At 45.2% G+C, this 13,366-nt stretch overlaps 1 protein-coding gene across 2 annotated transcripts in view; it reads left to right on the forward strand.

Annotated features, from left to right (window-relative positions):
• The window catches only part of LOC111875354 (orcokinin peptides type A), a 47,889-nt gene that overhangs the window by 29,093 nt on the left and 5,430 nt on the right, over window positions 1-13,366 (forward strand). Inside the window, exon 4 of one of the 2 annotated variants that reach the window (XM_023871541.2) lies at window positions 13,109-13,229. In XM_023871541.2, coding sequence (XP_023727309.1) covers window positions 13,109-13,229 — 121 coding nt within the window. Of the gene's footprint in view, window positions 1-5,106; window positions 6,056-13,108; window positions 13,230-13,366 lie in introns of those variants that run through there. The other variant, XM_023871540.2, reaches the window with a different exon arrangement.

Consider the following 13,366-nt stretch of genomic DNA (forward strand, 5'->3'; position numbering starts at 1 on the left):
TTTTAAGTAGACAATTCACGGCCAATGATGAGAGGCTGGAGAACGTATAATCAGAATGAGCAAGTTAAGGAGGATGAGATGGCCAGGGCATGTAGAACGCATGAGGAGAAAAGAAATGAATATAGGATTTTGGTGGGAAACTCACAAGGAAAGAACCACTAGGTAGACCTTAACGTAGGTGGGAGGAAAATGTTGAAATTGAACTTAGAGAGGAAGGATGGGATAGTATGGACTGGACTGAACTGGCTCATGATAGGGACGAGTGAAGTGCTCTTGTGAACACGGTTATGAACCTTCGGGTTCCATAAAATTCTGAGAAAATTGAATGGCTGCACAACTGGCAGCTTCTCAAGAAGGGCTCACCTCCGTGCAGTTGTACGCTGCTTCACATCACACGCGAAAGGGCCTTTTCCCCTGCTAAGTCTTCTGCTCTGAACATGGCAGGCAGTAAATCCCTCCGAAACGTCGGTAAGGATGTACTAGACCACACAGTATCACATCCAAGAGAACTTGCTCTTGTAGAAATTACTCGAGTTTATTTAAGAAAATTGCAACAAAGTATCTCAACTCTACGAGTAAACAATATAAGGAGGATGAGATCTGCAAGTCATATAGCACGCATGGAGAGAAGGAAATTCGCACCAAGTTTTGGTAGGAGAATCTGGTGGAATGAGAAAACTTGGAAGATTTAGTCACGGATGGGAGAATAAAATTGGTGTGAAAGAAATAGAAAGGGAGAGAGTGGAATGGATTCATCTGGCTCAGGATAGGGAAAACTAACGGGCTTCTGTGAACACGGCAATGAACCTTCCAGAATACGTTCGGAATTTCTTTACTAGCTGAGCAAATATACGTTGCTCAAAAATCATTCCATCCCACGGAGTCAGTCAGTCAGTTAGCGTCACAAACGTCACAAATGAGGTTCCCAGGTTCTGTAAGCGTACTGAGTGCATCCAAATTTCCTTCTTGACTGCAATATTTTTATTGTAGAATAATTTATGAAAAAGTGGTGACGTCAAGTCACGTGCTCTTCCTGCGACTTTTTGAAAAGCCCGGCCAAGCAGTGTCTGTAATACGAAGTCCCTGTGCTTAATTAAGCAACACGACATGAATATTTATGGGTCAGTAGAGTAACTGTTTCCACAGTCGCAGACCGCGCCATAGCTCAAGAGGACAGTCGCTGGCTTCACTCCGCAGCGGCCCGGGTTCGAGGCCGGGTCTTGTCAAGTGGGAATTGTGGTGGACGAAGAGGCGTTGGGGCAGGTTTCCTTCGAGTACTTCGGTTTCCCCTGCCAATCTTCATTCCACCAAATTCTCCGTCATCATAATCACCCGGGGCAGATACAATAGGCCAATCAGTGTCCGACGTGCAGAGTGGACCCAGCCGGACTCCAACCCCCAACTAAGCGAATAAAAAAAACTCGGCACTAGATGGAGTCACAATAGGGATAGAGCCGGGCTACGACCTGGAAGGTCGGGGTTCGAATCCCGGCAAGGGTAAGATATTTTCATTTCTCCACAACGTCCTACCCAGCCTCGTATCCAACAGGTACCGTGGGCTCTTACCCCGGGCGTAAAGCGGCCGGGGAGTGAAGCTAGCCACTCACCTCCATCTAGTGCCGAGGTCAATATAATGGAGCTACACCTCCACACCCCCATATATCTTCATGACATAGTATTTAATTAGTTACGCATAAGCAACTAGACGAAGGTGAGTGGTCAGTTTGACACCCCTGCCACTCTGAACGCTGTTGTCCCCGCCGAGAATCGAACCGCAGTCCAGACCGTGGCAGGATCACTGACTGTGACAGAAATATAGGCATCAGATTAATGTAACGGACGGACTGTCGCACGCCCGCTGCGCCTTCATCATATCATTACACAAGCGAGCCAACAGAATTGCTTGGGCAGTCGCTATAAACCGCCAGCGAAGTGGTCCATAAGCAGACGATTGGATGCGATAAATTGTAATCAGGACACGCCAATACTGGCAACGTGCTCATGCAACAGATGGTTAAAACTGGGGAGTGCGCCCTCCAGGGAGGCAGGCCATGTGTTATGTCATATTGTCAAAACAGCCCTTTTGATCCACAGCCTTCATTAGAAGATTTTTGAAGGTCTGATCCGGTTTTCACTTCTTTGGATTTCACAACAGTATTTCTTTTACAGAACAAGGTTTTCAGTTTTGCGTCAAACCCCAACCTGAAAGACAAGATCCCTGTATTCATGTCCACCAGTGACAGGGTGGGCCCAGTTACACCCCCAGGCACAAAGTTCCCTTTCCGTCGCCTTCTGTGACCCGCAGGCGTAGGGTGGAGGTATTCTAATCCGCCTCCTACACACGGGGAATAATTATGTTCCCCCCCCCCTTGGCACTACAGCCCCAGTGGGCCTAGGCCTACCTCCATGGACTTCTCCGTTCACTTCGGTTTTTCTAGATCTTACACATTCGGTAGGACTCCTTGGGCGGGTGATCAGCTCGTCGCAAGGCCTCTACCTGTACACAAACACAGAAAAACGCACACACACAAATTAACATCCATGCCCTGAATGGGATTCGAACCCATGATCCCGGTTTCCAAGCGAGCGAAGACAGTACATGCCTTAGACGGCTCGGCTACCGTGACCGGCATAATTACGAGTATGTTTAGTTGCACTTAATTATCTCGTCCATGAACACCCGTCACAAATCAAAAAATAATTATAACGACTATATTTTGACATCTCTCGACAATTTTGATCGCCAAATAAAGAGCCCCAAGCGGCATTTACATTTTATAATGTTGAACTTCATGCCCACAGTTGTGGTAAATTTGCCCCTGAGCGTAATTAATGAAGCATCAGGCCATGAAGACGTATGGCGGTCCATAGGGTTGTGAGACGTCGAGTCTCTCACATTTTCTAGACAATCGGCTCACAGATGGCGGCCAGGTTGTCAGCTTTACGCGCCGGCCGCCCTTTACCCTCCAGGAAGATTTCTTGTACACATTTCTGTTAGAGGCTGAGTCGACCCCAGGACCATAGTGCGGCTGGAAGGATTAGGTCAATTGAAAAAAATGCAATGACCTCATCGGGAATCGAATCCAAGACCTTTCGGCTTGTAGTAAAGTGCCTCAACCAACTACGCAACCGGGTGTCCCCTACCTAAATAAAAAAGTAATTTAATTATTATCATTGCTATTAATGACATTTGTGGCAAACGGTTTGGCACTAGAGCAAGTATATCACAGAATTTCTTCAAATTTCCCCAGCTATTCATCATTCCACTATTGCTAACACTCATCTACGAGTATTGCCGCCTGTAGAGGTGTGCGAAAAACCTGACCACGCAGCACAGTATCAAATTATCGGCCGTTTAAGTTGTGAGCTCCATCTGTGACGATGGATTTGGCTAGTTACAGAGTACGAAAGTTAAGTGTTATAAAACTGCCCACCAGTGGCGTTGCTCGGTATTGGCACAGGGTAGTCTAGGACGGCGCCCTGTCCTGACACCACTTCTGAACGCATCCATGTGGATCACAAAGTTCTCATAGACTGTTTAAGCCACCTGCTTGAACATACTAAATCTGTTCGTTCTGCCCACAGAGCGTATTTGTGCGTTGTCTGTGGTTCTCACAATAAATAGCGGATGTTTCCCCAAACAGTGCTAACCAGTTTGGCTTTGTAGCAGTGACGTAATTGTTTCCTGCGAGGTACGAACTGAATTATTATATTTAAAGTCTCTGCATTCCGCCCACACACAATATTTGTGTGTTCCATATGGCTCTCACAATAAACAGTGACTGTTACCCTAAACAGCGTTAACCGGTTGGGCTTTTTAGCGGAGACAATGTGTTTCCTGTGTTTCTGAGCTCTCTGAATGAACGATAAGCGTCATCCTCTTTAAGTTTGTGTCCTTATCGAACTCCTTGTTGTCCAGTTCTTCATGTACGTGTATAAAGCTGCCGTTAGTAACACTGTATACCGCTCAATTGATTTAACGACCATAACTGGAGCTCAAAGTTGTTTTCTTCGAAAGTAATAACGCAAGCTCGTACATATGCTACAATCACAAATTATATTTTAATTGTGCTTTTTATCTATGGTTTATAGATATATGAGGGGGAACATCTCAGTCTGTATGGCGGTTAGGCTATGGGCTGAATGACAGGGTGACTACCCGCGTGAACTATGTCGCGGGCTAGGACAATGATACATGAGCAATGGTAGTATGATAATTTTCTGGGGTAAATCGGAGAAACTTTGAAAGATAGCCTATGGAATGCCACTTTCTCCACTATAAATCTCAAATGGAGCGAGTAACTCACGAATAAAACGCAAGTTCTCTTGTAAGAAGCCAGCGCCTAATGGCCTGCGATATGCTACGACTTCAGAGACGTTTTAAGTCTTAAAAATTTGGGGGGGAGGGAATTGCTGTGCCAGATTAGAGTAATTTTAATTACAAAAAATTATGGGAAAAATCGCCTGTTTCCTTTGATACGAAACGGATTGCATATAAAACGAAAAAATTAAGGGGGGAACACACAAAAAGCAATTTGAACTCACAAGCCTCCTACCAAAAATTAGGAGGTTACTCAAACAGACAGCAAGGTGATGTCATAAGCCTCATAACCCTAAAATATTGGAGAAAGATACATAGACATATGGACACAAAGAGAAAATTACACATACAAATAGACACAGACAGAAAGGCGATCTCGTAAGCCTCCTTTAATAGAAAATAAAAAAATGAGCTAAAAATTGGCCTAGGTTTCATTTCAAATAGGAACATTTCATCTACGCTCCTTTCTGTGTAACAACTCATACTTCAAGAACGAAATGTATAACGCGTGTCCCACAGATTCCCCAGTTTGCTACTATTTTAATCCGACCACTAAGAGACAACCTCCGTGCCCTCCAAATCCTGTATTTCACAGGCTGTTCATTGAAATACATGTTCGTATTTCCTTTCGAGATTTCATATCTCCTATCCGAGTTCATAATCACACAACACATCAAATCCCGCAAATGTCCTGCACACAGATGGCAAATTCTCCATCATGTTACCATATGCACAGTGTCTCAATGTGTTACTTGTGTTGTTTCATGCTATCCCTCTCTGCACAGGTGAACAGTTGAAGAAGGAAGACCCCATTGAAGAGCGCTGGGAAGAACTTATAGACCGCTGGGAAGAGCAGCGACTGAAGAATTTATGGACAGATTCTCAAGCAAATCACGGCCAATTGGAAATTAACTCTGTGTCAGGTCAAGGTTCGACTGGCGGTGGAAATCTTGTCAGAAGTCTTGATTCAATTGGAGGAGGGAACGTTTTGAGAAATGTTGATTCGATCGGGGGTGGAAATCTTGTCAGAAGTCTTGATTCAATTGGAGGAGGGAACGTTTTGAGAAATGTTGATTCGATTGGGGGTGGAAATCTTGTCAGAAGTCTTGATTCAATTGGAGGAGGGAATGTTTTGAGAGGTCTTGATACGATTGGGGGTGGAAATCATCTCAGAGGCCTTGATTCAATTGGAGGAGGGAACGTTTTGAGAAATGTTGATTCGATTGGGGGTGGAAATCTTGTCAGAAGTCTTGATTCAATTGGAGGAGGGAATGTTTTGAGAGGTCTTGATACGATTGGGGGTGGAAATCATCTCAGAGGCCTTAATTCAATTGGAGGAGGGAATGTTTTGAGAGATGTTGACTCGATTGGGGGTGGAAATCTTGTCAGAGGCCTTGATTCAATCGGAGGCGGTCATGTTGTGAGGGACATTGATTCGATTGGAGGTGGGAACCTTATATGAGGTTTTGCTTCAACTGGTGGCGAAAAACTTCTACGAAGAACTTCAGATTCAGCTAGTTATTTTAGTCCGTCAGAGATACCAAAGTCGCTGAAATGCAAAGGAGCAAGGCTTCCGGTGTGGACTCCGGAGCAAACAGTAGATGCTGAAACACGGCGTGCAAAATCAAGCGCGCGTTCACTTTGTTCTGTATTCAGTATTCAACAAATTAATGTATGTTATATATTTATATGTATATTTAATGTCATAAAGATTCAGTAGAAATAATAAACTCAATTAAAGCAATAATATGTCTCCTGAATTTTCTCGTCTTTGAAAAGCGGAAAACATTTTCAACCAAAATCTTACAGACAACAGCTGCCCAGCCAGTGGATTCACTGTACGAATGTGAAGTGTCTGGAACACACGTCACATGCATGACGTAACGCAGCCATCTATGGCGGACTGATAAGACGTAACTACGCAACACGTACCTAATTTCGTGGCTACGATATAAGATATGCAAGGAAATTGGGAAGCTTTACAATATACACTAGTAAAAATAATATATATAACTACTTACACAGCAAATGGAAGACATGTTTTGATACTATACAAAGAACGTATTGAATATGCCCACTCTGTCCGTCCGTCGGTTCTCCTTTACTCGAGAACGGCTAGAAGAATTTTCATGAATAGTGGAAAATTATATAAAAATTTTCTGGATATTTAAGTTTTTATAAGACAGACCGCCTCTGTGGTCTAGTGGTCAGAGTTCCTGGCTACAGAGCCAGAGGTCCGGGTGCGATTCCCGGTGCTATCAGATTTTCTGATAGATAGTGGGTCTGGAACACGGTCCACTCAGCCTCGTGAGGATAACTGAGGAGCTATTTCAAGGAAATAGCGGCTCCGGTCTAGAAAACTGAGATTAACGGCTGTGGGGATCCGTTGCGCTGATCACGCGACACTCCCTATCCGCTAAATTTGGCATTAACTTCGCCGACAAGCAGCGATCGTTCGGTTGGTATAGTTCGCTTGCGGACTAAAGGCCACGGAGTTAGTCTTTTTGTTTAGATAAGAGAAGTTTAACGACAGCTTTACATGAAGACATAGATGCGTTTCTGTGCGATCCTTGAACATAACTCGCAGAATATTATTTTTTATTTCAAATTTTACATCCTGTCGCAGCATTACGAGATCTGACATTGTAAAAATCGATCCCTCTAAGTATAATTGAATAATAATGCATTTCCCTTGTCTATTTGCAAACCATCTGATGATAGTCCATACGACGGAAACATACGAGGACGCGTAGAGTGGCTGAACGAGGCAATACCATTGATCAAAACATTGATATTTGCATTGATTTTAATATATTTTTATTAACATTTGATTTACTTTGGTGTGCCGATGGTCCAAGCGCCTCGACGCTGAACATTTATCAGAACGGAATATTTCGAACGAAAACTGCAGAGGAAACCGAAACCCGTACACACACTTTCTTCGTAAGGCTCACGATTTTCTAGGCAATTAAACACAACAGTTACCACGTGCAGATTTCCGAACGTCCGCATGCAGCAACTTCCCAATTGCCTCCAGCACAGAATCGCAATTGAGAAGGTAAACAGAAGAACGCCTTTACTGGGTTTCGACTGCATCAAAATCAGTTCTGTTCTGCAGTGCTGTATAAAATACGACTTTAAAGCTTACATTAAGTAAAGCATAGAGTTAATTGCGTGGTAAATTCAAGGAAAATGAGATGGATAGTGAATGTAGCACGCATGGAGAAGAGGAAGGACATAGGATTTTTGGTGGGAAAGCCACAAACAAAGAGACTGGACTGGATTCATCTGGCTCAGGACAGAGACAGGTGGAGGGCTCTTTTGAACATGGTAATGAACTTTGGGGTTCCAATAAAATATTGGGGAATTCTTAAGTAGCTGAGCGGCTGGCGGCTTCTCAAGAAGAACTCATTTAGTTAGTGGTACATTTAATTACATTTGGTGTGTGTGACAGCAGTGAACATTTAGACCTGCAGGTCTACGTACTTGTGTTGCAGTTCGAGTCATATAGCATAAGAGTGAACAGTTACGTTTGTCCATTACGCGGGGAGAGACCATGCCACTCTTAATCAAACCCTTCTGGAGGCGCCTGTCAAGTGTGCCCCGTATAGTTCTGCAATCCTGTTAACGTCTTGCTGAGATCATGCCAGGTCACATTAGGGGTCCGTAATCTGCTAACCACGTCTACTGCTGGGTACAATTTGGGGTTCTCACAGCGGTAACTGATGTGGCTCCCTGTATAACATCACTTCTACTTGACTGAATTAGATTCGGTTAACGTGTGCAGGGATTCGGTTAATGTACCGATAAATGCCGTTAATATGTCGATAGATTCGATTGATATGCCGATAGATGGCGTTAATATGTCGACAGATTCCGTTAATGTGTCGGCATGTGTCGTTAATATGTCGACAATTCCGTTAATGTGCCAACAGATTCGGTTAATGTTGCGACAGATGCCGTTAATATATCGACAGATTCGGTTAATGTTCCGACAGATGCCGTTAATGTGCCAACAGATTCGGTTAATCTTCCGACAGCCTAGCGAACGCTGACAGTGGGTGGCGCTGATACAAGCCTACGCATTAATATTCAGAGGCAGACTGTAACTTCACTTTCACTGAAAACTCGGCGCCGGTAAACATACAAAAATTAAATGAAGAGTCACCTTAAGAGGCGGGATCGATACGTTTGTGGCGCAGTGGTTACTGCTGCCTGCGATCGGTCAAATGCTCAGGGACTCAGAGCCAATGTGACGTGAAATGGGCTATCTCCCTTTCGTCCCATGTCATCCTTCCGGATTTATTGGCCAGAATCATTTTGAAGCTCAGTACACCTGAAACTTATTTCAAGGCTCAAGACAATTTTGCCTGTTCTTTGAATGGGAATATCATTCATATTTCAGAGGAGGGGTCCATTTTACAGCGCTTTCCGTATTTACACTACACAGCGTTGTTCGATAAGAACTATCGATAGATGTTGAATTTGGAAGAATCTAGAAGGAAGTGGTCGTAGCCTAATAGAGGCAATATCCAGACATTTGCCTGGATAGAGGGACGAAGACCACAAAAGCTATCGATCAGGATAGCTGGCGTCCCAGCCGAGATTAGAACCGGGTGCCTTCCGAATACAAATCTAGAGTGTACACTAACTTGGGTATGGTCTTGGCGGCCGGAGTTCGATTCCCAGTGGATTCAGAGACTTGTCTTCTCCACACCGTCCAGGCTGACTCTGGGTCCCACTCAACTACCCACCCAATTATCTCTGTTCCCCCACAGGTTCTCACAGCGTTAAGCATAAAGCTACCCCTGTAACAGGCCGTGGAGCCTCATAGGGTTGTGAGACGTCGAGGCTCCCACATTTTCTAGACAGTCGGCTCACAGATGGCGGTGAGGTTGTCAGCCTTACGCGCCGGCTGTCCTTTACTCCCCAGGAAGAATCCCGGTATTAATTTCTGTTAGAGGCTGAGTCGACCCCAGGGCCACAGTGCGGCTGGAAGGGTTAGATCAAATGAAAAGTCAAATGACCTCACCGGGAATCGAAACTTGGAACTTCGCCTCCTAGTATAGTGCCTCAACCAACTAGGCTACCGTGTGCCTCAGTTTTCACAGCGTGGCACTCAGTTAATTAAACACAGAGGCAACTGCTTACTTCAAAATGTACATACCGGACAGGTTGGCACAGCGGCGAAGCCCTAGACCTACATTCAGGAAGTGCTTGGTTCGAATTTTGGTTGAGTTCCCGATATCCTGACTAAGGTGTTTCGTGGTTCTCCTCACTCCTTCCAAGAAAGTGCTGGAATATTATCCCGATTAGTACCCAACCGCTTCCTTTCAAATCCTTTCCCAGTTCTTCATTCAATCCAATCATGCCATAACCAAACAGAAACCACAAACCATTTTCAGTCACTGGTTACATCGTGAACAAGGAGAAATACCAGCTCTTCATTCGGGTTGTGACCACTTCCCTTGCAAAAGTCGCTGTATATAGCAAAATAAAATACTAGAGAAGTTATGTAATTAAAATCCTGTATTCGTTACTAAGCAACGTTCGGTCATCGAACACTTGGTTCCTTTGCAAACATGCAGAACAATTACACAAAGTAGAATTTACCGTCCTCCATACAACAATATCAAGATTTTAAATTAAATCCTTTTGAAATCCGCCACTGTTCTACATGTTTCGGCCCACTCGGCCATCATCAGGCGCGTTGAAACTAGGGGGGGGGGACTGCTGTGCCTTCCGCGCTACTGCGCTGACAGTTCAGCCACACTGCACACTAGACACACAACAGGCAGTACATGTGGCGTAGAAGGGGGAACCGCATTGACTGCATTTAGCAACACTGTAAATACGAAACACAGATCGCAGTAGCGCGGAAGGCACAGCAGTTCCCTCCTAGTTTCAGCGCGACTGATGATGGCCGAGTGGGCCGAAACATGTAGGGCAGTGGCGGATTTCAAAAGGTTTTAATTTTAAATCTTGATATTATTGCATGGAGGGCAGTAAACAACTGAAAATAATATGTAAGTTTTGAGGTTTTCACGGCGATGACTATGAAGAAAGTCGTCTTCTGGGTTTAGGCACCGTGTATTCTTCGTTTTGGCCGACGTTTCGGAGGAACGTAGCGCCTCTGTCTTCAGAGCAGTTGAATGGCTTGGAATGCAGAGAGCAGTAGCTGTAGTGATAGGATGTGAAAGGCGCTGCTTATATACGAATAGCCAGGAGGGTTGGTTAGGGAGAACGGACCAATGGGAGCAGTGGAGAGCGATTAAGACCATATATGGTGTTGTGTGCTAAGGGGGGGGGACGGCCAGTGAATCCAGGAAACTTGAGGTCAATAGCACTAGGAAGTTGCGGTAGACAAGAAGAACCGGTAGGTTGGGGACAGGCTACTGACGTCANCCCCCTTAGCACACAACACCATATATGGTCTTAATCGCTCTCCACTGCTCCCATTGGTCCGTTCTCCCTAACCAACCCTCCTGCCTATTCGTATATAAGCAGCGCCTTTCACATCCTATCACTACAGCTACTGCTCTCTGCATTCCAAGCCATTCAACTGCTCTGAAGATGGAGGCGCTACGTTCCTCCGAAACGTCGGCCAAAACGAAGAATACACGGTGCCTAAACCCAGAAGACGACTTTCTTAAACTGAAAATAAATTCCAATACCAACTGCAATAGGATGCTAAGATAGAACATTAATTACGTAAAGATTTTCGCATCTTTGGCAGTGGGACTTCAATATATAAACTGTAGCCCCACATTGCTGTACAACACCGCAGACATAAGCCTAAGCACCCTGCGGTGTAACCTATAGCCAGAGGCGTGACAAATGTTGATGTGTTCATTCATTCGTCACTGGCTCTACAATCACTTCTGGAGCCCTGGCCGTTTCTTGCAGTTTCGTAATCCTATACACAGACGGTAGCGCCTCTTTGACAGGGGATTCGCCCGCCGCAAAACAGCTACCTACACACAGGACAACACAAAGGCAGAATAAAGCAGACAGACATTCATGCAGTGAGTGGCATTCGAACCCACAACCCCAGTGTTCGAGCGGGCGACGACAGTTCACGCCTTAGAGCATGCGGCCACTGTGATAGGCAAATTGGTGAGTGTATATATATATATATATTTTTTTTGGCAAAGCAAAGGTGATGACACATTGTGGACAGGAAAAAATGGCTTCTCGAGAGGCGGAGATACCAGAAGACCTCAAAATTTACTCGTGGAAGTGGGAACTAGGGATACGAACAGCATCCAGAACCTACAAATCAACAATGAAGATCACTGCCATACGGGAATTAACGCCGTGAAGTCTGGTAGGTGTACTCTCACTAGACTACACGGCTGTACAACCCCGAAGATAGTCACGGCTGTCAGAACAACAGATCCTCATCCAAATCAGCACTTCCGAAGTGCTACAGCACGCACTGCCGCAATACACAGTAGATTTCGTAATATTCTTGGGTGTTCTCTATTCGGTCCGCAGCAGGAAATATAAAACCTACAGAATACTGACAGGAAAGTTGTGTCTTGTGCGGGATATTAAATGACACAAGAAGTCACTGACAACCGAATCTAAGGCACCATAAATTCTCAATTCCGTCCTGACATCCCCCCCTCCCGCTATTCTTTGGAGATAAATCCATTTCCGGTGTTTTGTTCCAGAACGCACACATCAAAACCAGTGCAAATATCTGCTTTGCAATATATATGAGTTGTCCTATGGAGGGGCTGTCAGCTACGAAAACAATAACAGTTACAATGATCACAGGTAATATCAGTCAGCCAACATTTCACAGCTGAAATGTCACAGTAGTGCTCAACCTGTGGTCCTCAGGCCATTTTGAGACTATCGTTAACGTTATCACATGACTCTCATAGACAGCTCAGCCGTGAAGTGAGCTTACGTGTTACGTCACGGCTCGACTCGACGGGAGGAGCGAGCATGCGCACTCGCAGTAACAGTTTCACTTTATTTTATTAGTCCACCTGCCTTATTTAAACAACATAAAAGTAAGTTTATGAGAACACTTGCTGTCTGTGTATCCCCCGTACCGTTGCTAAGCATCGGCTCGACAAACACGTTCCCATGGCAAAGAATACGCACGCAACAACAGAAGAACTGGAGGACGCATTGTTTTGTATGTGGTCCGTGTTGTATCGGATACTCAGCACGTAGTGAAAGGAAAGTAGGTCCTCGCCAGCAGCTATTCTTGGTTCTGAGCACTCGGAAGCAGAAATGACTATGCTTGCGAGGACCCGCAACATTTCACCCGACCCGACCCATAAACGAAGTAGTTGTGCGGTGAGTGCGTTGTCAGTGTGTGTGTGTGTGTGTGTGCGTGTGCGTGTGTGTGTGTGTGGGTTTGTGAGACGTCGAGGCTGGAGGAGAGGACCAGTTAGTGACTGAGTTTCTGCTCAAGTCACTCCAGTAGAGGGGGGAGTGACAAGCAGTAGTCAAACCCCTCCTCCCGTCGAAGAAAAGACCCAATTACAAAATTCGTAAATGACTGGAAGAACAAATATATGGCCATCGGTTCCGACGAGACCCGAAACCAAGACTGACTGTGCTGGCGAGGACCAGCAGAAATTTACGTGCTCCAACCTGTACCAGCGCCCATGCTACCTCAATGGAAACACAGTTTAGGATACTTACGCTTAGTCAGAGATGTAAGATAAACGATAACAATTCAAGTATAAAAACAACTTCGGTGTGTAATGGCGTTGTCTGACTCGGAGGTGAGATTGTGACGTCACTGGACACTTGTGTTTCCAGGTGGGAGGAACCTGCTGCGGACACTTGACGGACAGGCACATTTCCCGCGCAGGATAAGGAGCGGTCTAGACTCGCTCTCAGGAGTGACATTCGGCTGGAACAAGAGGCTCGACTCGCTCAGGTAACCTGCTTCTACGTAAGGTATTTTTATCTCTCCCGTTTGTGTGGCAAAGCCATTTTGGTTTCCGGCCATAAAGGTAAAGCTATCCCTGTAACAGGCCGTGAAGGCCCATAGGTTTGTGAGACGTCGAGGCTCCC

Source organism: Cryptotermes secundus, unplaced genomic scaffold, assembly GCF_002891405.2.
Source record: "Cryptotermes secundus unplaced genomic scaffold, Csec_1.0 scaffold2092, whole genome shotgun sequence".
Taxonomy (NCBI): Eukaryota; Metazoa; Arthropoda; class Insecta; order Blattodea; family Kalotermitidae; genus Cryptotermes; species Cryptotermes secundus.